Below are 25,052 nucleotides of genomic sequence, written 5' to 3'. Positions count from 1 at the left end.
AAATTGTAGCAATATTTTTTGGGGGGATCTGTTTCTTAAAGCAAAGGAAATAAAAATAAACAAATGGGATCTAATTAAACTTAAAAGCTTTTGCACAGCAAAGGAAACCATCGAGAAAATGAAAAGACAACCCACTGAATGGGAGAAAATATTTGCAAATAATATGACCAATAAGGGGGTTAATATCCGAAATATATAAACAGCTCATACAACTCAACATTAAAAAAACAAACAACCCTGTTAAAAAATGGGCAGAAGACCTGACTAGACATTTTTCCAAAGAGGACATGCAGATGGCCAACAGGCACATGAAAAGATGCTCAACATCACTAATTATCAGGGAAATGCGAATCAAAACCACAATGAGATATCACTTCACACCTGTCAGAATGGCTATCATCAAAAGACCACAAATAACAAATGTTGGTGAGGATATGGAGAAAAGGGGACCCTCGTACACTGTTGGTGGGAATGTAAATTGGTGCAGACACTGTGGAAAACAATATAGAGATTTCTCAAAAAACGAAAATAGAACTACCATATGACCCAGCACTTCCACTCCTGAGTATATATCTGAAAAAAACAGAAACACTAATTCAAAAAGATATATGCACCCCAATGTTCATAGCAGCACTGTTTACAATTGCCAAGATATGAAAGCAAGCTATGTGTCCATCAACAGATGAATGGATAAAGGTGTGGTATATATATACAATGGAAAACTACTCAGCCATAAAAATGAAATTTTGCCATCTGCAACAACATGGATGGACTTGGAGGATGTTATCCTAAGTGAAATAAGTCAAACAGAGAAAGACGAATACTGTATGATACCACTTAATGTGGAATCTAAAAAACACAACAAACTAATGAATATAACAAAAGAGAAGCAGATTCACAAATACAGAAAACAAACTGGTCGTTACCAGTGGGGAGGGGGAAGGGGAGAGGGGAAATATAAGGGTAGGGGATTAAGAGGTACAAATTATTAGGTATAAAATAAGCTACAAGGATATATTGTACAACACAGGGAATATAACCAATATTTTATAACAACTATAATTGGAGTATAACCTTTAAAAATTGTGAATCACTATATTGTACACCTGTAACTTATATAATATTGTACATCAACTATACTTCAATAAAAATTTAAAAGAGTAATGGAAATAAAAACAAAAATAAACAAATGGGGGCTTCCCTGGTGGCGCAGTGGTTAAGAATCCTCCTGCCAATGCAGGGGACACGGGTTTGAGCCCTGGTCCGGGAAGATCCCACATGCCGTGGAGCAACTAAGCCCGTGCACCACAACTGCTGAGCCTGCACTCTAAAGCCTGCGAGCCACAGCTACTGAGCCCGTGTACCGCAACTACTGAAGCCCACATGCCTAGAGCCAGTGCTCTGCAACAAGAGAAGCCACTGCAATGGGAAGCCTGCACACCACAACGAAGAGTAGCTTCCCCCTCGCCACAACCAGAGACAAGCCCGCGTGCAGCAACAAAGACCCAACACAACCAAAAATAAAATAAATTAATTTAAAAATAAACAAATGGGACCCAGTGAAACTTAAAAGCTTTTGCACATCAAAGGAAACTATAAACAAGACAAAAAGACAATCCTCAGGGCTTCCCTGGTGGTGCAGTGGTTGAGAGTCCGCCTGTTGATGCAGGGGACACGGGTTCGTGCCCCGGTCCGGGAGGATCCCACATGCCGCAGAGCGGCTGGGCCCGTGAGCCATGGCCGCTGAGCCTGCGCATCCGGAGCCTATGCTCCTCAACGGGAGAGGCCACAACAGGGAGAGGCCTGCGTACCGCAAAAAAAAAAAGACAATCCTCAGAGTGAGAGAGAATATTTGCAAACGAATCAATGGACAAAGGATTAATCTCCAAAATATATAAACAGCTCATGAAGCTCAATATTAAAAAAACAAACAACCCAATCTAAAAATGGGCAGAAGATCTAAATAGACTTCTCTCCAAAGAAGACAGATGGCCAAGAGGCACATGAAAAGCTGCTCAACATCACTAATTATTAGAGAAATGCGAGTCAAAACTACAATGAGGTATCACCTCACACTAGTTAGAATGGGCATCATCAGAAAATCTACAAACAACAAATGCTGGAGAGGATGTGGAGAAAAGGGAACCCTCTTGCACTGTTGGTGGGAAAGTAAATTGATACAGCCACTATGGAGAACCTTATGGAGGTTCCTTAAAAAACTAAAAATAGAATTACCATATGACCCAGGAATCCCACTACTGGGCATATACCCAGAAAAAACCATAGTTCAAAAAGACACATGCGGGCTTCCCTGGTGGCGCAGTGGTTGAGAGTCCGCCTGCCAATGCAGGGGACGCGGGTTCGTGCCCCGGTCCAGGAAGATCCCACATGCCGCGGAGCGGCTGGGCCCTGTGAGCCATGGCCACTGAGCCTGCGCATCCAGAGCTTGTGCTCCGCAATGGGAGAGGCCACAACAGTGAGAGGCCCGCGTACCGCAAAAAAAAAAAAAAAGACACATGCACCCCAATGTCCACTGCAGCACTGTTTACAATAGCTAGGTCATGGAAGCAACCTAAATGCCCATCGACAAATGAATGGATAAAGATGTGGTACATATATACAATGGAATATTACTCAGCCATAAAAAGGAACGAAATTGGGTCATTTGTAGAGACGTGGATGGACCTAGAGACTGTCATACAAAGTGAAGTAAGTCAGAAAGAGAAAAACAAATATCGTATATTAACGCATATATGTGGAATCTAGAAAACTGGTGCAGATGAACCAGTTTGCAAGGCAGAAATAGAGACACAGATGTAGAGAACACGCATATGGACACCAAGGGGGGAAAGTGGGGTGGGGGTGGGGGTGGTGGGATGAACTGGGAGATTGGGATTGACATATATACACTAATATGTATAAAACAGATAACAATAAGAACTTGCTATATAAAAACAATTTTTTTAAACAAAAGAAAAGCAAAAATAGTCTTCATGAGAACTTAAAAAAAACTTTATTTGCTTTCTCTTCTTTAAACTGGCAATGCAATGAAAACTTCAGGTTAACTGAGGATTTAGTAAGTTATAATTCTGTTAATAGATGGACTATCTTAGGCCTTTAGAATAAAGGCAGACTGTATTCTGATTCCAGCCGTTTCAGGGACCTCTGGTCTGACTCAGCCCCTTTCTTCTTAGGAAGGCACATATAAGCTAATTGGCTTTGTGGACCAACTGGCAGTTCACTTCAGCCAAGTCGGAAACCTGATCCCCAAAGACTCGGATGAAGGACGGCGACAGCACTACCTTGATGAGTTAGCAGCAGGTAAGCCTCTGGGGCAGCCTGAGGCTGCAGCCTAGAGCGTGGTCCCCTTTCTCTGGTCACTCTAGGGAAGAGATGGCTAAGCCAGAACTTTGCAGAGCTTCTTCTTACATAAAGTCTAACAGCTGGCTGTCCTGGGTAGGTCTGGGAGCTAACCCATGAGGCTCAGGCCAAGGAGAACGCTGGGGAAGGCGAGCTCTGAAAGGCAGAAACCAAGAAGGCCTTACCCCTCCAGGGGATGGGGGAGTGGGCTGGACTTTGAGCTCAACACCAATATCCTACCAAGGTTCTCAGGAGTCTGCCAAGGTGGTGACTTCAGAAACAGAAATCCTTGAAGAAGAGGAGCCCAAGGAAGCTGAAGCTGGGAGTCAAACAGATGTGCCTGCCACTGAGGTTCAGTATAATATTGCTCTCCATCCCACCCCTTTCCCGCTCTAGCTATGGCTGGAGGCTTCAGGGGTGACTCGCCGGGGCTGGGGGCTGAAGGTGAGAAGTCAAGAGACCTCAGGTGCCAACACCTCTGGCATAATCACTCTCTCCCACTTCCATCCTATCCCAGGACACGACTTCTCCCCACTCCCCATCCTGCACCACCACCTTCTCACAGCTGAGGCCTGGTCCTGTGGTCTTTCTTTCCAGTCACCTGAGAAAATGGCTGAAGAAGAATCGATGACTCCTAAGCAGCCCAAGGAACGAAAGCTCACCAACAAGTTCAACTTCAGTGAGAGGGCCTCACAGACCTTCAACAATCCCCTCCGGGTAGAGCAACCCCCCCGCCCCCGAGCCCCTTCCCCGCGCAGCTCCACACTCTGCATAGCGGGGAGGGAGCAGGCCTGACTCAGCACCAGCAGCCCTCAGCCTGGCGGGTGACAGGGCGGATGGAAGAGTTTTGCTCTTCCGAGGGAGCTGGGAGCATGTGTTCAGGTCCCAGTAAGTCATCCAGGCAGGAGTTCAGAGGGAGTAACAAGGAGGCTGGATCGCTCTACTGAGAGCCTGAAACTTGAATTGGGCCTTGAAGTGAAGGTCAGGATTTGGGGAAGGAAGGGGAGGCCAGAATGTGCCAGGGAGTCAAGATTAGGAGCCAGTCTGACTGAAGTTGATGGTCTCCGTGATAGACTAGCTGGTAGTTCCCTGGCTCATAAGTGTGGAGGACCCTGAGTACCAGGCTGAAAGAATCTCTCAGGGTTTCAGGTGAGAGACTCACGTATGTTAAGGCAGTGTTCTCCACAAATCAACCTGAAAGGAGGGCAGAAATCTACAGGGTGGGTTTTGGCGGCTCCTAACCACCCTCTGTAGTCCCTAAGCTGACGTTCAGTAATTTGGGTGATACACAATGGGGAGGGGGTGCATTCCCCTGGTGGAGTCACAGACCCAACTATTAGGGGGAAACCTTCTCAAGGTGAGGAATATTAGCCCAATGGCCTGCCAGGGGTTGACCTCTGGTCCAGCATTGGAGTCTGGCCAAGGGCTGAGTTCTTGCAGGTCTGTTCATCCCCCTCTTGGAGTTCTTCCTGGTTGAAACTGGCACAATCAGCCTTCACTGCCCCTACTTTCTAGCTTAGGCTGCTTCTGAAGGAGCCCTGGATGGAAATTTTAGGCTTTCACCATGTCATTTTGTCCTTTGCCCAGACCATTCTTTAATTTCCCAGTGCTGTGTCCCACCCCTTCCTCAGCTCCAACAAAAATGCTTCTCCTGCGGATATACCATTGGGTTAAGTGAGAAGGAGTTGAGGGCTTTCTGTGGGTCACCTGTTGTCACTGTTCTCTAGGACCGAGAATGCCAGATGGAGCCTCCTGCCAGGACAAACTTTTCAGCCACAGCCAATCAGGTGAGACCCTGGGCCAACCTAAAAGCCATCACTCCCTCCCCCTCTGCATCCTTGTCTATCTCCCTTGGCAACAAGGGAGACTGGCGTGGTCAAGGATCCCTCTGGAAATCTGCCCTCCTCATCCACCCACCTCCCTGCTCCTTGTCTAGTCTCTGAACTCCAGGCACATGAGACAGTAGGTCTCCACCCAGAGAGCTCTATATCAGCCCAGGGAAAGACTGTCCAAGGGGGAAACAGGTATGGCTCTGGAAGTTCCTGCAAACTGGGAAAAACATTCATTCCCCCAGATTCTCTACAGCCTGTGGCACCTAATGGCTGACTCTGAAGTGCTAGCACTCTGACCCTGCCCATCCAGCAGCCTTCAGTGTTCCTGCAGATGCTCCTTCTGCCTCAAGTCCCACTGGATAGCCATGCTGATTTGGGCAGGATATGGTGCCAGGTGACCTGAGTTCAGCGCCCAACTCTGCTGCTCACACTGCAAGATCCTAGGGAAATCATGTCACCCTTAATGCCTTAGTCTCTTTCTCTGCCAAATGAGGATGACAAGCAGCCTCACAGGGTTGTTGGAGGGCTCTGAATAAACCCTGAAGTACAGTGCAGTGTGGAGAACTGGCCCATGGGTGAATTATTAAATGTAAGGTGTGCCTATCTGGCCTCCAGGGAGCAGTGGCTGCTCAGATCTGGGGAGCACACAGTGCGGCCTGGGGCATTTGCCCAGCCCCAGATCCATGCTGCTTCCTCTGCTACTATCCTTGGGCTTCTCTTACTGTCAGAGACAGTTAGCAGGGGTTCCCTTACTTTTGGTTATCTTTTATGCTGATAAGTTTTGCTCAGGGCTGTAGACAGCCAGCCTGAGCCAATATGTTTATCCCATCCCTACAGGGGGAGTCATTTTTAAAATTTCCTAGTTCAGAGTCTCATAAATCACTAAGAATACTGTGAGCTAGCTGATCTTTGCCCACTTGTTCTGCCCTAGTGGAGGTGGTAGGCTGGAACGATACTGCATCTCCAGCTGACAACTGAGCCCCTGGGTTGCACGGTGGAAAGCCCAGCCCCGGGGTGCTCTGAGAGCCCCTTCATTCCTGTCCTAGAGCTGACAGCAGGGAAGACAGACACTGAATACATAATTAAGGTGGGCCAAGTAGAGGATACTATGAAGACCTGTGACGGGTTGAAGATCGACTCCTCAAGCCCTAAAGGCTGAAGAGGAGCTGGCTGGGTGGAGGTTTTGCCCTAAGATGATCCTTCTCATCTCTCCCTTGCCTAGTGGGAGATCTATGATGCCTACATAGAAGAGCTTGAGAAGCAGGAAAAGACTAAAGAGAAGGAGAAGACAAAGACCCCAGTGGCTAAAAAAATGGGGAAGATGGCGATGAGGAAGATGACATCTAGGGAGTCCCAGGTTTGGTGAGGGCTCCCATGGCTCAGTCACAGAGAATAACTGAGTGGTACCTTGGCTCCTGGGTAGACAGAAGCCTGGCTGTCTGTGAGGACTTCACAGACACTTAAGGCATGATGCTAATGATACTTATGAACAGTTCTTTCCTTGTGGGAAGGTGTGAGGAGAGCTATAACTGCCTCTGGCTTTCCACAGATCACCCCAATTTTATATAGGTCTGGAGGCTAGCAGGAATTCAGGATTGTTGGGCTAGGGGGCAACAGAAGACATGAATGTTATTAAAAGCCTGGTGTGCACCCTGGAAGAGCTTGGGAGTCTTCCCAGGGCAGAGTGGCATGTGAAGATAAGGTACCACCTCCCTGGCCAAAAGTTCATGGGGTTTGGGAGGGTGATTTTCTCTTGGACCTTCAGTCTTTGGGTTTACTTGCACTCAATTCTTCACGTCCAGGAGCCAAGTCAGAGCTGATCACAGCTGATCATAGAGTCCAAGCCAATGGGTATTGCAACACTGCGTTGCATTTGCCATGAAGAGCTATGCAAGAGTCATAATAGAGGTCATGGTTGGGAGCTCACTGTGGGTGTAGCCAGCATAGGTTTGGAGATCATCATGGAAGTTAACAGTGATAGGTCACTGCAGGGAGGGTCACCACAGGGAGATGATGAGGGGCCACATTTGTCCCTTCAATAGAGAGAGAGCTGGGTCAGGAGCCAGAGTCCCATTACGGAGATCAGGATGAGTTTGACGTGCAATGGGGAGGGAAGGACAATGTCCACAGGAAGCCAGGGTCACGTTCAGCACCTCGGAGAGCTCCCAGACAGCTCTCAGGGAAATGGTTCTGCTCCACTCCAGAACAGAAGCCAGATCGTACTCTTCCTTTGTCTGAAGTCTGCCCACTTCCACTCAATTCCATGCCCGTGAAAAGTCACATTTTAGGGGAGGTTTGAGGGTTCCCAGCCCTGGCTTAATAGGAACTGCCCAATTCAGTTTCATTTAATCACAGAGCAATCACTTGGTGATCATGACCATGCTGAGTACAGGAACCCTGAGGTGAAAGATAAGTCCCTGCCCTGCAGGTTGCCCTGTTCAGACCCTTAACTTTCCCTGCACCGTTCCCTAGAGGTTAGGGGCTTCAGAGGGGCTGTTGGACTGGGTCCAGTTTCGCTTGAAGGTCCATCAGGGGTTTGGCTATGGTCTCTGGGACGTTGGTCAAAGAAAACCTTAACTGCAGTCACCAGGACCCACAGACCAGAAGAAAGATCCCTGTGACTGAGACTGAAAACTGTCCTTGGGTCTCAGCCCTACCAGAGTTGGTGTCTAGGGAGGCAGGACCACACTGGGTTCTTCCAGCTTGGCTAACATGAAAGGCTGTGATGCAGGCAGATTCCAGCCCTCTGAACCAAGAAATACAGTGGAACAGGACACTGGGAGTATAACATAGACAGTTAATACTGTCTATGTTATACTGTCTATGTCTATGTTGAATAGTATTCTATTCAACCTCCCCCCAAGGGAACTGATCTCTAACTGGGAATCCCAAGTACTGGGCAAGGCTATCTGTAGAGCAGATTGGGGGTGGCAGTTACCTTCCCCTTTGCTGAGGCCCAGCACAGGAACAGAGTGATACCCCTTTCTCAGAGACCCAGATCTGATTAGGTTGGTATAAAATTCAAGTGTGTGAGAGGAGAGAAAGCAGAATAACTTCATGATACTCTGTCAGAAGGTCTGCAGTGGTAGATCTCAGGTTTCTGTCTCACTAATGATTCGGGTAAATGTACAGAAATGAATGTAAGTTTGTCTTATCTGAGAGATTAAGACAGCAAAGGGGGAAAGGGCTCAGAGGCCACAAGTTCAGTCAGAACCAACAAAGAGCTGTGTCTGCTCAAGTAGCATAGTTTCTGGAACCATACTCTCTCCTCAGAGCGCATGTGGATCCCTGAGTCTCCCAGGACCAGGAAAGGGTGGTCAGGCTGGGTAGGAACTGGCTCTCTTTGTGGGGCTGAGAACGCAGGCCCTAGAGTCCACAGATTTGAGTGTACATCCTGGCTTTGCTGTGGAGCTGGATTTTTCTAAAACCTGTTCCCTCATCTGTAGACAGCCTAATGATACCTGATTTGCAAGACTGTCATGAGAACCCAAGATAATATATGCACAGCACCTAAAATAGTACTTGCTTGATACTGGTTGACAGGTGGTGGCTGTTAATATGCCATGCATGGCTGATGGAACTGGGAGGGTTCGCCTGAAGGAGTGCTGACTCGAGGAATGAGGTGCTGTCCTCCTACATCAGAGGACCTAGCATCTGGCACACAAGTCTCTATGGCTGGAGGACAGAGTTAGGACCACGGGTATAAGACCCAGGGAAGTAGGTTTCAGCTAACAGGCTGTCTTACCATACAAGATACTGCCTGACTTGGGGAGAGGTGTTTGCCAGGAAGCTGCTGAGGGGGAAGGATTCCTGCTTTGGGTCAGGGAATAGGGGGTAGTGGCTGGGACCAGGTGAACTCTGAGAGTTGTGATTATAAGACTCCAGTGAATGTCTTTGGTCAGTTTTCTGAAATAAGCTTGGAGTCGGTTTGCAAACTGATGAGAGAGTCTCAGAGGCAGTCCCCCATGTGTGACTTTGTAAGTAATCCCCCACCACACAGGGCCTCATGTTTCCTCTGACACCACCATCACCATCACTACCGGGCACTGGGCTACTAACACCATGGTGCTCATTACATTTAATCCTACAACGACCCCATGACGCAGGTGGCATTATCCATCCCCACTGTATCAGAGTACTCTAAAACACAGAGATGTAATTTACCTAAAGTTGCCACTCGGCTCCTAATCTGTGGGATGGGATGGGATGGGGATGCTGGTCCGTGTGGTCCCAGAACCCGTTCTCTTAACCACTGCCTGACACTGTCAGTCCTGGGAAATCTCATCTTTGAGAGCCATGGGCCTGGCCCTCTGGAGCCCCTCTGGAGGGCTGTCCACTCCACTGGTTCATTCCTGCCACCTGCCCTAAACTCTTTAGGCCCTTCTTGCCAGCCCCAAACTCTTTGCTCCTCTTTTAACCCGTTAAATGGTTTACGTTATGGAATTTCACATAATGATGATCTTGTTTTTTTGTTCAGAATGAGTCATTTTCCCCTGACATGAAACTTCACGCTTTCTCCTTGGCCTGGGCCGTGGACAGGGCCCTGGGTTAGGAGTCAGTTCTGCCTTGTACTCCCTGTGTAGAAGCGGGCCTCTTTCCTCTCCCTGGGCCTCGGTGTCCTCCTCAACTCTTGACTAAATAAGTTGGACCAGAAGATCTCTGAGAACTTTAACAGGAGCCCTTGTTGCTCAGGCTGGTGAAACTTCTGTCCCCACCAAAGAAGTCTCCTACCTACCCTGTCTGCTGTCCCCTCCAATACCCCTCCTGGGCTCTCTTCAGTGCCCTGTCTTGTGCTCAGAGATACACCTTCCCCAGGATAAGCTCAGGATGAAAGAGCAGGAGGCAGGCTCTGCCCAGGGGCCAAGTATGGCAGTGCAGACTCCTTGTGCCACTTGTGAGCTGGGCATTCCCAGAAGAGGATGTTGGGGAGAACTGGGCCTTGAGGCACAAAGAGATACCTTTACAGAGCTATCTGGGGTGGGTGGTGTCAAAGAGGCATCGCTGAACCAATTGTAAGTCAGGGCTGTGGCTCAGGGCACGACCTTCCAGATGCTGGCTTAGGACCTGTGGTTCCTGTATCTCCACAGAGTGATGACATCACCAAAGTGACCCAAGCTGCTAAAATCGTGGAGCGGATGGTCAACCAGAACACATATGATGATGTTGCTCAAGGTTAGACTTAAAGTGCTGGCAACTACTATTATTACCTGTATTAAAAATCCCTCATACAGGGGCTTCCCTGGTGGCGCAGTGGTTGAGAATCCGCCTGCGGATGCAGGGGACACGGGTTCGTGCCCCGGTCCGAGAAGATCCCACATGCCGCGGAGCGGCTGGGCCCGTGAGCCGTGGCCACTGAGCCTGCGCGTCCGGAGCCTGTGCTCCGCAACCGGAGAGGCCACCACAGTGAGAGGCCCGCGTACCGCAAAAAAAAAAAAAAAATCCCTCATACAAAATGAGTATTTGAGTGTCCCATGCAAGGTCCTACAGGTGCAACGGGAGAAAAAATAATCCCTTCTCTGGATGTCACTAGGGAGATAAGGCTTGACACAGGTCAAACAGGAACGATAGCGTAAGAAAAAAATGGGTGTGGTGATGAGATCTGACAATGGTGCAGCAAACCTCTGCACATTAGTGATTTAATAGCATCTTTCTAACAATCCTGGGAGGCGGCAGAGCAGAGGTTTTTTTTTTTTTTTTTTTTTATAAATTTATTTATTTATTTATTTTTGGCTCTGTTGGGTCGTCGTTGCTGTGCGCAGGCTTTCTCTAGTTGCAGTGAGCGGGGGCTACTGTTCGTTGTGGTGCGCAGACTTCTCATTGTCGTGGCTTATCTTGTTGCAGAGCATGGGCTCTAGGCGCACGGGCTTCAGTAGTTGTGGCACGTGGGCTCAGTAGTTGTGGCTTGCGGGCTCTAGAGCTCAGGCTCACTAGTGGTGCACCGGCTTAGTTGCTCCGCAGCATGTGGGATCTTCCCGGGCCAGGGTTTGAACCCGTGTCCCCTGCATTGGCAGGCGGATTCTTAACCACTGCGCCACCAGGGAAACCCCAGAGCAGAGATTTTTATCCCTTCTTCACACACGACAAAGCTAAGGCCAAGGCCACCTGACTAGTGAAAGGCAGAGAGGACCCAAACCCAGGTCTTAAGCCACCTAATTCTGTGCTCTGTTTTCTACTCTGTCCAGCTTAGGGACCATATAAGTGATAGAATGCAGACAGAAACTGCTCTGGGGCTCGTCAAGAATGGAGGAGGGGAAGTGAGGAGTGGCAGCAGTCAAGGAAGGCTTCAGGGAGGGCTGAGCTGGATGCCAAGGGATAAGCAGAGTTTGAGTGGGAGATTAGCAGAGGGCAGGTGCGCTGGGCAGGAGACAGCACGAGCAGTGACTCAGTGGTGAAAATGAATTGGAAAGGACTCTGGGAACAAGGGTCAGCATGCTCAGTGACCCCGATAGGGGCTCTGTTGGAAAGTGGTGAGAGTTCAGGCTGGTGAAGTGGTCGGGGCCACTTAAGCAAGGGCCTCGAATGTCACGCAGGGAATCTGAGCTTTCTCTGCAGAGAGTTCAAAGATACTGTCCAGGCAGGGACACAGCCCGAGGAGAGCAGGGCTGGAGGAGGGTACCACTGGGCAGAATACAGCGGCAGGGGCGAGGGTGAGGTTCCGGTGTGGGTAGAGTGGGCCTCACTGCACCTTACCCAGAATGCATCATCAGGGTTGGAGAAAAAGGTGCAGTTACAACAGTGAACAGCAAGCACCAGCCTTCCCTGGGAATGGCCTATGTACCAGGCGTTGCAGGGTGCAATTTACATGTATTATTTCATCCTGGCAGCCACACTGTCAGGTGGAAACCACTATTACCTCCATTTTATAGATGAGACATTCAGGCTGAAATGTCACCACTCGTTCGAAAACACAGCTAGTGTGAGGTGTGAGCGGCACGATCAGGACTCGAACACAGGCCCCCTGGATCCATAGCCTAAGCACTTTAGCACGAGGCCACAGAGCCACTGAGCTGGAAGAGACATTTCAAATAAACACTCAATAGGTCTATGGGAGTGATTAATTAGTGACGAGGTGAAGAAAGAGATTGATTCAGAAACGCTTAAATCCTGGGGGCCTGGGAAATTCTGGTGTCTTTGACAGAGCCAGGGAAACGGAATCCTTCCCATGGCATGAACAGCACATTCCCAAGTGGCTTGTATTTCCCTAAGAGGTTGTGCATTTATTTGGAGCAGCTGCCTCCCCAGAGCTGGCAGCTCCCCACTGCTGGCTGGTCTCCTCTGCTGACAGCCCAGGGTTCTTCTTGGTGACTTGATGCTCATTGCTCACCCATGGGACAGAGAAACCAGGGCTGCCAAGACCAGCAGCCTAAACAAGCCCCCTTGTTATCATTCAGGCTGGAAAACGACCTTGAGGGCTTTTCAAAGCTGTCAAAGTACACGGCAGCTGTGAATGAATTTGTTACTCACACAGCTTGGCTTCCTGAAACCCAGACTCCGCAATCCGCCCACCAAAGAGCTGCAAACATGATTAATATCCATGGAGGAACGGGCCTTGGTGAACCTTTTTCATCTATAAGAACACGGTCACAGAAAAATGCATTGAACCTTGATTTTTTAAAACTGCATATACACTTTTCCCTTTGGGAAGAAGTGAAAACAGAGAAGTGTTACCATTTAATCTCCTCTCTGAAACGAAGTCTTTTCAAAGATAGTCTGAGCTCAGGGATCTCTGATGGGATCAAGGCTCATGCCTCTGACCACTCTAATCTTTTTTTTTGTCTGAGCCTTTTTTTTTTTTTTTTTGCGGTACGTGGGCCTCTCACTGTTGTGGCCTCTCCCACTGTGGAGCACAGGCTCTGGACGCGCAGGCTCAGTGGCCATGGCTCACGGGCCCAGCCGCTCCGCAGCATGTGGGATCTTCCCGGACCGGGGCACGAACCCTTGTCCCCTGCATCGGCAGGCGGACTCTCAACCACTGCGCCACCAGGGAAGCCCTGTCTGAGCCATTTTTGAGGGCTGAACGTAGTCCCCAAACCTCGAAGTGTGGGGTGTTGTGAGAGAGGCTGGGGCCGTGCCTGGGCATGTCCTTGACCACGTTGGATAAGAGGATCATTTTCTAATGGGTTGGAAAGAAGACCGAGAACCATTTCCCTTCTGTTGATCTATTTTGTTCCCTTTTTTGAACAGTCATCAGGTGTCTGCTCTGTGGCTGGCCCCTGTGCTAGGGACTGCGGGTCCAGAGATGAAAATAATGCACTTCCTGCTCCCCAGGAGCCATCTGCCGGAGTGGGGAGACAGGCAAAAGGATAAAGAGAGGCAACGACGCTGAATGACACACGTTTCAGCAGACGAGAGGCAGGGCTGGGACGGAGGAGGAGGTGAACTCTGCTCAGCAAGAAAGTGAAGGCCTCACAGAGCAGGGGGAGTTTGATCTGGATCTAGAGTGAGTGGGAGTTTTCAGGAGGAGCAGGACATTTTAGACACTGTTTGATACAGAGGGTAGGTGAACAGTTGGCTGGAAATGACATGGAAGTAGTGGCCAGGAGCCTCGGTTTGACCAGGGAGCCCCTGTGCAAGGGGAGCCATCGAGGGGTTTTCAGGGCAGTAGGGGAGGTGGTTTATTCTGCAGAATGTGGACTGGAGGAGTGTCCGGAGGTAGAGAGACCAGCTAGGAGGGTGGCATAAGAGTCTGGGTGATGGCTTTTGGGGCCTGAACCTAGGAAGTGGCTATGGGTCTGGAGAGAAGTGAATGGACTAAAAAGATAATCAGAAGGAAAACATGAGAAATGATGGGAAAAGATCAGTCAAGGTTTACCAAGATTTCTGGTTTAGACAAGTACAAGGATGGAGGGAGCTTCTTCCTAAGCTAGAGGAAACGGGAGGTAGAGACAGTTTAGGACAGCAGATGAACTTGAGCTCAAAGGACCCATGAGGGAGCCAGGCAGCTTCACTCCAGCGGGGCTTGGCCGTGGATATGAAGATGGACAGACCTGGAATTATTATCCTCAAGGACATAGCCACTTTAGTGTAATTTACCTCCAAAAACAACAATGACAGTAACAACAACATTGTAGAGAGCTTACTCTGTGCCAGGTATTTTTCTAAGTACTTTACATATATTAGCAGTTAATCCCCACAACAGTCCTTTGAGATAGGTACTATTACTATTCCCACTCTGAAATACAAAGAGGTTAATTGTTTTGGCCAAGGAGGTCCAGACAGAAAGTGGCAGTCCCAGGGCTGACTCAGCCTGTGTGTGTTTAAGATTTTAAGTACTACGAGGATGCAGCTGACGAATACCGGGACCAGGAGGGTACGCTGCTGCCTCTCTGGAAGTTCCAAAACGACAAAGCCAAGCGCCTGGCCGTCACCGCCCTCTGCTGGTGAGTATAGACATTGCAGAAAACCTGGACTCCCTGAGCGCCTGCTGCGTGCCAAGCCCTGAGCAGGGCGCTTCTACCGCGCTTAATCACTTTGAAGGTGACGCGTAGCATTACGGAAAAACGTGAGACTGGGATTCTTATGGGATCGTCCCAGGTCTCTAAGCTCAACAGTAGATGTCTACAGTGTAGTTAAGCCACCACTGTACAGGGGAGAGCCATGTCCATTTCCTGGGCCAAGGGGCTCTTATTTCTCTTGCAGGAATCCAAAGTACAATGATCTGTTTGCGGTGGGACATGGCTCCTGTAAGTAATCCGGCTACTTGTTCATTTTCTCACTCAACCAGCAAACACGAAGTACCTACTCAGTGCAGAGCTCTTTGCCAGGTGTGAAAGATTCAAAGATGACTAAGCCTAGCGCCCTCGGGGTGCTCACAGTCTAATGGAGAAGACCCACTGTCATGCTGGTAGTTAGTGCTGGATGAAGGAATATGCCAAAATGAGCCTCGAAGGAGTTATTATGGTAAAGGGAGCAGCATATGCAAAGGTCTGGAGGCATGAGCCATATGGGGAGGAAATGAAGCTGTAGAGGGGGCCAGGGTTAGCCCCCAAAGGGCTTGGTAAGCCATTCCAGGAAACTTGGACCTTCTCCGGAGGGGAAAACACTGAAGGAATTTGACAAGGGCTGGGACACAACCACTGCAGGGGGGATTTGCAGGCGTGAGACTGGAGGCTGGAGACCAGCTAGGAGACTGGGGAGGCATCCCAAGGAGAGATGGCAGGATCTGAACTACCAGCGTGGAGTGGAGATGGAGAAGTGGATTTGAGAAGGATGAGAAGGTAGACTGGACCAGACCTGGGGAGGGGTTTGGTGGTGAGGCCTGAAGGAGGAGAGTTTCCTGAGCAGGCCCTGGAGCAGGCGGCGTGGGGAAGGGGGGCAAGCGCTTGATGTTCATCACTGGCCCCGAACCCTGGGAGACCACCGCCTTCCGGGATGCTCCCGTCCCCGCCAGTTTCCATCACCCCACAGCAGGAGGCAACACTGTGGAAACCGTGTGGCACTTTGCTTTCCCTTCGTGTTCCTTGGTCCCTGCAGAAGCCCCTGCCTCTGCACTGGCCTGGGCGTTCCCTCTTCCTAACGGGAGAGGGCCCCATACTTCGCGCTAGCCGCAGCTCCCTAGGCGAACAACATGTTCTCTGGCTAGGAGGATTAGCTTCTGCGGACAGAAAGACCTTCCCATTCTCTAAGCCGCTGCTGGCTGGCAGGCGTACAAGCTCCTGGTCTCTGCCCCTCAGACCGCCTGTCCGCCCAGCCCATTCTTTGACCAGTGTCGGGGAGGGAGGGGAGGGCCAGGAGGAGTGGGTGTTTGTCATTCCTCTCAGGGAGAAGCCCTTGGAGCTGCGCCTAGTCTCATGGTCTGGGCCGCCTTTGAGGATGCCCTAAATGCCCGCTTTGTGTCCCCACTCCTGAGGACGGGCTACTGCCAAGAGGGAAGCGCCCACCCCCTCTGGCAGGGAACTAGCACATTCCTCCCCCTCTGCTGCAGCTACTGGGCCGGGAACAGGGCAGGGGGATGAGCAGGCCCTCCCAGGAGTGGGTGTGGACCCCTCTCTGAGGCTGATCAGCCCAGGCTCTCTGCCCAGGACTGAGGTAGGGATGTGGGGTGCTCCCCAGCAGATGGGAGGAGAAACTGCTTCAGCTCTAGCCCTATCCTCCTCTCGCCGAGGACCAGGAGGGGCGTCAGCTGGTTGGGGTCATATAGAGGTTGTCCATGGGGGCAGCCTTAGCCAGGAGCGGTGGAGAAGAGTAACCCACCCCACAGGAATCGACGGCCCCAAGCCCAACAGGCCCAGAGGCCTCCTTTGGGCAGGCACACACCCAAGAAGGGTCTCTTTGTCCTTTGTTGGCCACATCCACGTCCCTGGATGGCACTGCTATCAGCTGCAGAACTTCTGGCTGGAGGGTCACTTCCCAGTGGTGTGACCTCGGGCCAGAAGCTGCTCTCAGCCTTGGTGTTTTCACTGGTGACCTGGAGAGGCTGACACCTGCGGGCCCTTTGTCCCAGGGCCATCATGAGACATGCGTGGAAGAAAAGCAGCAAATGTGCCCCATGAGCTGTAGGAACCACTCGCATAAAGGACAACCATTGCTGACTTGTCTGGCATTCTGTCTCCTAGCTTTCCTGCAGGACCCTCCGGGGCCCTGAGCAGAGAGCGGGGGCTATAGGGACAGAGGGGTATCAGACAAGGCCCCTACCTCTTCTCTTAGAGAGCTGGACCCGGCAGTGGCGGCGGCGGCGGTATTTGCTGTCACTGGTATGGGAGCTGTTGACCAGTTTTCCAACGGGCATCTATTCTCCAGAGCCTTGTACATGTCAGCATCAACGTGCAGAGGGCTGAGCAGAGCCAGGCTGGGCTGGAATGCAGAGGGGCCCCTGCATTCACTCCTGAGGTCACCCCTGGGAGTCCCATGCTCTCAAGTGCCCAGGTGCCTCCCTGGAAGAAAGAGGGGCAAAGCTGAGGCAGGCCAAAGGCACCCTAGTTACTGGGCGGGGTCATTGTGAGGGGCAGCTGGATCACCAGCATCCATCACACTGTCTTTGCAAATTCCCAGCAGCCAACCTCCCAGTATCAGACTCGGCCTCCTGTGGCCGGACTCTAAAGTGAGAATTTGGATTTGTTGTTGGGTTTGACCCTGATGAGCTCAGCCCAGGGCTCCTTTTGCCTGGAATTCCCAGATGTGGATTCTCTGACCCAGCCAAATAAGACTTGGGCAGGGGTAGGCATGCACCCTAGGAAGGACTGGGGCCAAGGCTGGTCGTCTGGAGCCAGGCCAGGAGCAAGCTGGTGAGGAAAAGAGCCCAGGCAACTACTTGCGACCGCACAGAAGCGATCACACCCGCCTCCCCTTGTGGCTGCTGGGTACCAGATGGTGGACATGTCAGGCTGCATATAGGGCAGAGACTGGGGTGCCCTCTAGGGCCAGGCTCCATGTCTCAGCAGAGTGAAGAAAGGCTGTCAGCAGGTGAAAGCAGATAGAGGAACACTGGAAGGCAAAGGAGGTGGTCTAGGAAGAGCTGGCCCACGGGGCAAAGCTGGGATGCAATTATATCAGCCTGCTGCACTGAAGGGGTGCTTTCCAGCCCATTAGGCAGTTCACAGCAGGGAAATGGGGACTCCTCGTGATCTGCTGGGCAGGGATGGTGGAACACATCCTAGACACTGTGTGGTCCTGACTGGCTATCACACACGAGACAGGGAGGAAGCCTCCCAGCAGGACACATCTTAGAAAGGCAGAAAAGCCAGCTGTCCCTCAGCCCAGCCTCTGAGGGACAGCACCCTCAAAAGGGGCCAGAGTCAGGCCTTGAGTCCCAGCGCTAAACCCATTCCCACTCTGCCCCACCACCTCCTGGCCGGTCAGTCAGCCTGCCCAGGCCAGGGATGCACTTGTAGGGATTTAAATCTTTCCTGATCATTTATTTGTCAGCTTCACTAATTAAGCAGTGTTAATTTCATTTACTGAAAATGGAAATTCATCCACCTCATTTCTCCCTGTTCATCCTCCACACACAAAATCCATCACTCCTCAGCTGCAGGCTGTGTAAAATTTACAGGACTAATTATCTTGTCAGGTCTCTTTGTAAATACAGTCCATAAAGGCCACTGTGCTCACTGGGTTGTAGTGCAAGGGCATTCCCATTGTTAGTTTAATTACTGGTTAGTTATTTAGGTTCTCAAATGTTTGCCTCATTTTCCCTAAATCAAATTAAATGTCCCGCTTGATGTATTCTGTCTCCAAGGCTGTGCTCTTATTCCCCACACTGTTTAAATATGACTTCTAATCAGGTGAGAGCTCTTGGAAAAGCCCAGCTACCTGGAAGGCTGGATCCAGCCTGGCAGCACGGTCTGTGGGCCACACTGGAGGTTTGGAACACTCTAGCACTGATGTACTTTCTTGGGGGCAGCCTTGGGCCAGTCCCCTGCCTTTGGAGATGAAAATTCTAACCCAAGGGGCATATCTGTTCCTGGAGCCCAAGGTGGCAGGGCTGGGGTGTGGGAAACTGAGGGAGGGTTTCATTATTGTCATCAGAAGAGCTGGGGATCATTGCCTCTATCCCCCTGACTTCTAGAGGGATTGCTTCCAAACCACCGCAGAAAAAGGTACCATCTGCGGGGCTGTTGGGCTGCACCCCACAGGCCCGCAAGCCTGGTAACCGCCCAGCTGTGAGACCAAAGAAGGAGCCCAGAGAAAGTGACAGAGACACCCGCAACTTATTGGATAGGGAATCTTACAAGTCAGAAGCAGAAGGTCCTGGAGCAACACCCACACCGTGTATGGCAGACCGCACGCAGGACATGGCCACCATCCCTGCTGCTGGGGGAGAAGGAGGCTACCATTTATAGGGGGAATTGGCATCAGGTGGGCTCATCAGTCGCCAGGGAAACCAGCAGCTGGGGCAGGGGGCAAGCACGTCGGTAGTTACTGATTCAGTCCTATGATTAAGAGAATTAGATGGTCATGTGAGTAAGGTGTAGGTGAAGCAGGGACTGGTTGATCAGGGGATGCGCAGAGAGCAAGAGAACAGCCATCCTGAGTGGCCTCTCCCTCTGATTCCTAAAAGTAGAGTTTGGGTCCACCTTCCCCGAAAGCCTACTGTATTAGTTTCCTATTGCTGAAGTAACAAATTACCGTGAACATGATGGCTTAAAACAACACAAAATTATTATCTTACAGTTCTGGAGGTCAGACATCTAAACTGGGTTTTGCTGAGCAAAAATCAGGTGTCAGCAGGCCCATCCACTTCCCTGCCTTTCCCAGTTTGGAGGCTGCCCATATTCCATGGCTTGTGGCCTCCTTCCAGCTAGCAATTGCATCATTGCAGATATCTGCTTCTGCTGTCACACCTCCTTCTCTGACTCTCCTGCCTCTTTCCTTCCCTTATAAGGACTCCTATGATTACACTGGGTCCACCCGGATAATCCAGGATAATCTCCCCATCTCAAGGTCTTTAATTTAATCACATCTACAAAATCTCTCTTGCTGTGCAAAGTAACATATTTATGGGCTCTGGAGATTAGGACATGGACATTTGGGGGGCATTATTCTGCCTACCACAGCCCCCTCCGAGTGCCTTTTTCATGCCTTAATAAGGGAGTCATTAAACAGCTGCTGCCTTAGAGTCAGTTCTGGGCTGGATTCGTTTGGGAGCCACAGGAAGAGAGGAGGAGGCCTGCTGACCGACACTGTCTTGGTATCGTTGTCTCTGCAGCTTGGCATCTACTTCCCTCTGACCACTGACCTGGCTTTAGCCAGATGCCCCAACATGCCCTCTGTCTGCCTTGCCATCCCCGAATCCTGAGCAGAAGCCCAGGCTTCTCCTGACAGCCAGAACTCTCCAGAGTGATCTAGAGCTCTTCCTTGTAGGGCAGGGGTAGAGCTGTGAGGCGGAGGCCCACACTGGTGATTGCCAGTCCAAGAAGGCATCCATCCATGCTACTCACTGGGCACTACTCTGCTAGGGCCCTGGCAGAGGGAGCTGAGGGCAGTGAGAGCTTTGGTCTATGGTGGAATTAAGCCACCTGTCCCCTGAGACCATGGCTTTCTGAGAAGCACCAGATCAGGCTCTATCAGGGAGTTGATTCTCCTCCCCCAAATCTCGTGGATCATTGAAGGTCAGAGTCAGGGAGGCCTTAGAGATTATCCAGCAGAGCAGGGTTAGCAGGAGGCAACTCTCTCACTGGAGACAGTAAGCCTGCTGGGCCATGCCAGGGCATGCTCCCTCACTCCATCCTTTGGTGGCAGGCTAAGGAAAAGACCTGCTCACAGCCACCTGTAATAATGCGGTACAGGTAGAGGAGTTCCTGGGGGTAGGGTGGGCACTCACAGAGGAGAGGCTGAACGGTCTAGAAGGCTTACTGGAGAAGGGCAAAAGTGCAAAGTGGAGCTAAGGCCAGGCCAGCGGCCCTCTCCCCCTGTCTTGGAGTCACACACCACGTGGTTTCTCCTCCCCACCTCCCCTCAGCCCTCCCTCTGTCTTTCTCTCCCTTTCCCTTCCTCTATTCCTCTTTCCCTTTCACCCAGCCACACATACTCTCTGAAATCCTATGGCCTAGAATAACCTGGAATTCTTTCACTGGCCCCAGACTTCAGGGCTCCTGCCTCTTTATGTAATGGAGTGTGGAGTCGGGGGCTCCCATCTGTGTCACTGGGCCCTCCGGTCCTGCTGTGGGGAGCCAGGTAGTCTGTGGGATTCAGGACAAAGTACCCCAGGGCCCAGGGCCCAAGGCTCTGTGAGCCTTGAGCCTGATAGGATTCTATCTCTCACTGGGAACTGAGGCGCTGTAGGTGACCTTGATGCCAATGTCTTACTGGGACTGCTGGTGACCTGGCTGGCGGCATCATACTGGGAATGATGGCAGGCTGGGCGATGATGTCACTAGGACTGCTGGTAGCCTGAGCAACGATATCACATGGGGACCATTGGTGGTCTGAGTAGTGATGTCATTTTAGGACTTCTAGAAGACAAGATGATGCTATCATGCTGGCACCGTTGCAGGTTAGGGCAGTGATGTCACGTTGGGCACACTTAGATAGTGGAACAGTGAGGTCTCATAGGGGGCTGGAGATGGCATGAGAAGATCATAGAATAAGACAGAGTGGAGAGGAAGCCCCAGCTGAATGAGAATTTTTCTCTGCTTTCCTGGTGAGGTTTGGCAGACAAAGCCTTGAACTGGAATTCAGGAAACACATGGTCTAGCCATGATTAGAAGCTGTGATTTTTTTTTTTTTTTTTTTTTGGCTGCATTGGGTCTTCGTTGCGGTGCGTGGGCTTCTCATTGCGGTGGCCTCTCTTGTTGCAGAGCACAGCCTCTAGGTGCATGGGCTTCAGTAGTTGCAGCATGTGGGCTCAGTAGTTCAGTAGTTGTGGCGCACGGGCTCAGTTGCTCCCCGGCATGTGGGATCTTCCCGGACCAGGGATCGAACCTGTGTCCCCTGCATTGGCAGGCAGATTCTTAACCACTGCGCCACCAGGGAAGTCCCGAGAAGCTGTGATCTTTATGTCGGGAGGGCTTGTTTGGTTGCAAATAGCAGAGACCCCTAGGGCCAGGTTAAGAACGGGAGGCTTACTGTCAGGATGCATGTGGCCTGGGAACGCAGGCAGGACCTCAGGCCTTAGTGTGGCTGGTTGCTTCTGTGTCCCTGCCTCGTGAAATCCACGCTTCTCTCTGCCAGAAGTTTTCTCTCGTCATGCCTGACTGCCCTGGCCCTTACTCATTCTCTAGTCCAAGATTCTGGAAGGATTGGCTGTGCCAGTCGCCCCAACACCCCAACAGGTCTGGTGCCCCCTTCTCCTCCTTTCTCCGCCTCCATGTAAAGATCAGATTAGTGCCACTACCCTGAGCAGAGTAACTGCAGCGATAAACAGGCTATTGGGTGTGGCAAACACCAAGCAATGGGTCTAACGCACTAGGGGACACCATTCTCCCCTCTGGCCTCAGTTTACCCAACTATAAAATCCAGGGGCCATAGTTCAGTGAGTGGGTCAGAGATGTCCTCACTGCAGAGTTACTAAGCCGACCTAGGGTTTCCAACCCTCCTTTCCTGGTTCCACTGGTCATGAAGGCTCTGTGTGTGTGCAGGGGCACACGGTGCTGGAAGCGTGTCTAGAGAAAGTGAGTCATCACTGCTGTCCCTCAAGGGGCCAGATACCATGGCACAGTGAGAGCAAGTGTGAGGTCATGCCTGCCTTTGCCCCTTGGTGCCATAAGGAGAGCATCTGAGAACTCAGCCTGAGCATCACTCACCCAGCCACCCTGCCTTTCACTCCCCCTCTGGCCCGCCCACTCCCACTCTGTCAGTCTTGCCCGGCATCAAGGCCAGATTGGATGTCAAGGGCATCTACAGCTCACCTCTGGCCTGGCATTTAATACTTTGATTACCAAGCGAGGGTTTGCCCATTCAGCCACGGGGTCTGGCTCCCTGTCACCACACTAGGGGCTGCTGAGGGCAAGCCCACGTCTCCAGTGGGGTGTGTCTGTCCCTGCCAGGCTCAGCCCAGGGGGAGGCCCAGATCAGGTGCTCAGGATTTGGGTCATGAATTAAAGGAACGGCAAGTGACCATCACACTGCCCGGTTCAAGCCCTTCGTGGTCTGGGTGGGAAAGACACTCCCCTCAGCCAACTGCAGATCTCTCCCCGAATTCAAGAGTCAGCCCTTGGGGCCCAGCCTGGAGCCCTACGCGGTGAGGTACTGCCAGCTCCCATCCCCCACCTCAAGGCCAGTCTTTGAGATAGTGCCGGGCACAGGGTGACCCAACCTGGATTTCCTCACTTTCCCCAGAGCAGAAGCATTTTCCTTCCTGAACCACTGCGTGCCCTCCCCGTGGCTCAGGCTGGACCCTTGTACCTTGCACTCCAGGGGCAGCCCCCTCCTTGCACAGGAAGACTCCCGTGCAGTTGATCAGGGGAGGGGTTCCTGACAGGAGTCCCAGAGCTGGTGACAGTTAGCCACGGCAAGGGAAGGTGGGCTCCCCCACAGACAGCTGCGCTGGTGGGCAGGCCAGCTGCCCTCAGCTTCCAGCTCTGCCCACCTGAGGCCAGCCTGGCTCCTGGCTGCTCCCTGCTCCCTAACCCTGGCTCCCAGGAAGCATCCGCTGTGCTTGCAGAGTGCCCAGGGTGAGGATACCTGGGACCTGGTCATAGCTGGGCTCATGCCCAGAGCCCAGGGAGCCCAGCCCAGACTGTCCCAGTCACCTGCTCCCTCAAGAAAGGGGCAGCCTTAGACACAAGACAGAGAGAATGACTCAGCAAAACTCACCAAGTTGGGGCTGCTTCCCTGTCCTTCCCGCCCATGGGCTCCTCACCTCAGGACTGGCCACTCTGGGAGGAGGGCCCAGGCCTGCAGTGGCCAGGGGCAGAGGAGATAGCCCTGGGGGGCCGGCGGAGCTAAAAGGCTGCCTTAGCATAGGGCCCCCAAGACAGGGGGCTGCTCTAGACTTCCACCTTTCCAGCTCTGGCTCTTCTGAGCTTGGGAAGGGTCCTGGGCTGGTGGCAGGAGAGCGGGAATGGACGGCTGGGACTGTATTCCATTCAGTGACTGTGTTATCAGGATGGGCGCCAAGTGCGCGGAGCATGAAGGAGTGTGGGAGGCGTTCCCTTGCCATGGGGCGGGCCGGGAAGAGGACGTCTGCTGAGCGGTCCACTGTTGATCACCGAAGGCTGCACCCAGGCCAGAGGGATAGCACGGTGGCCTATGGAAGCCTGACTGGCTGGCCTGGGACCTTGCGAATCTGGGAGCATGCTTAGAGCTAGGGCTCAGGCTGCAGCTGGGGACTGTGGGACCAGAGGGTCTGGGAAGATGCCCACAGGTGGCTAGTGTGGGACTCCTACAGGCAATTCCGTGTTCGTCCAGACTGAACCCCTGTCCCTGGCTGGGGACGAGGGGTACATGGCCATTATCCCAACACCTAAGGGCAGGAGATGGGCTGGGCATCTGGACCCTCTCTGAGGATACTGCTCCTTCCCAAGCCCACCCACATTCTTCACTTAACAACTCTTTGAGCCTGCAGCACCCCCTTTCCTGTACCCCAGGGAGACTAAGGAGAATGTCCATCCCTCAGATATGCCCGGTCACCTTATCTGTTGGATCCTCTCGTGAACCCTGAGAAGGGGGTGGGTCAAGTCGCATGACTCTGTCTCACGGAGAGAGAAGATGAAGCCCCGAGAGGTCTCCCACGCTCTGTCAAAGGCAGAACTGGGCAGGGCTTGTCCACCCCGTGAGGGAGGGGCCGGGGCTTCCCCAGCAGGGACTGTCCAATCACCGCCACCCTCTTCCCTGGGCCAGATGACTTCATGAAGCAGAGCCGGGGCATGCTGCTGTTCTATAGCATGAAGAACCCCAGCTTCCCCGAATACACCTTCAGCAGCGAGAGCGGCATCCTGTGTCTGGACGTGCACGTGGACCACCCCTACCTAGTGGTGGTGGGCCACTACGACGGCAACGTGGCCATTTACAACCTCAAGAAGCCCTACTCCCAGCCCTCCTTTCGCAGCTCAGCCAAGTCTGGCAAGCACACAGACCCCGTGTGGCAGGTCAGCCTTGGACCAGGGTGGGAGAAGTAGGTGGGACTGAGTAGCGTGTGGGCCTGGGAGCCACCGGACGAGGGGCCTTGGGGAGGAGAGGGCCACAGGCAAGGGCATGGGGATGACAGCTACCAGCTTAGAGACCAAGGAGCTGGGTGTGAGAAGGGTCAGAGAAGGGCACAGGCGAGGCGTCAGGAGGCAAGAGGGTTTGTGGTAAGAGCTGGGGTCCGCTGCCTCAGAGCTCCCATCAAGCAGGGCCCATCTGTCTGCTAAGGATCTCGGATCTCTTAGAAGTAGTGGTCAGTGACTCAGAGCCCGTGGTGGGAAGCCCCCAGGGCCTGATGGGCCTCTGCTGAGTGTGTCAAGGGCTCCAAGGGTCTATGATCTTCCTCAGCTCCCC

General features: G+C 52.0%; 1 protein-coding gene across 1 annotated transcript in view; it reads left to right on the top strand.

Moving 5' to 3' along the window:
- The window catches only part of DNAI1 (dynein axonemal intermediate chain 1), a 61,156-nt gene that overhangs the window by 23,491 nt on the left and 12,613 nt on the right, over positions 1-25,052 (top strand). Inside the window, exons 5-13 of the mRNA XM_065878735.1 lie at positions 3,195-3,321; positions 3,605-3,711; positions 3,958-4,077; positions 5,088-5,147; positions 6,415-6,549; positions 10,280-10,364; positions 14,455-14,572; positions 14,832-14,875; positions 24,414-24,661. Coding sequence (XP_065734807.1) covers positions 3,195-3,321; positions 3,605-3,711; positions 3,958-4,077; positions 5,088-5,147; positions 6,415-6,549; positions 10,280-10,364; positions 14,455-14,572; positions 14,832-14,875; positions 24,414-24,661 — 1,044 coding nt within the window. The remainder of the gene's footprint in view (positions 1-3,194; positions 3,322-3,604; positions 3,712-3,957; positions 4,078-5,087; positions 5,148-6,414; positions 6,550-10,279; positions 10,365-14,454; positions 14,573-14,831; positions 14,876-24,413; positions 24,662-25,052) is intronic.

This window comes from Phocoena phocoena, chromosome 6 (genome assembly GCF_963924675.1).
Source record: "Phocoena phocoena chromosome 6, mPhoPho1.1, whole genome shotgun sequence".
Lineage (NCBI taxonomy): Eukaryota > Metazoa > Chordata > Mammalia > Artiodactyla > Phocoenidae > Phocoena > Phocoena phocoena.
The sequence above is the reverse complement of the archived record's forward strand: the minus strand, read 5'-3'. Positions and strand labels throughout refer to the sequence as shown.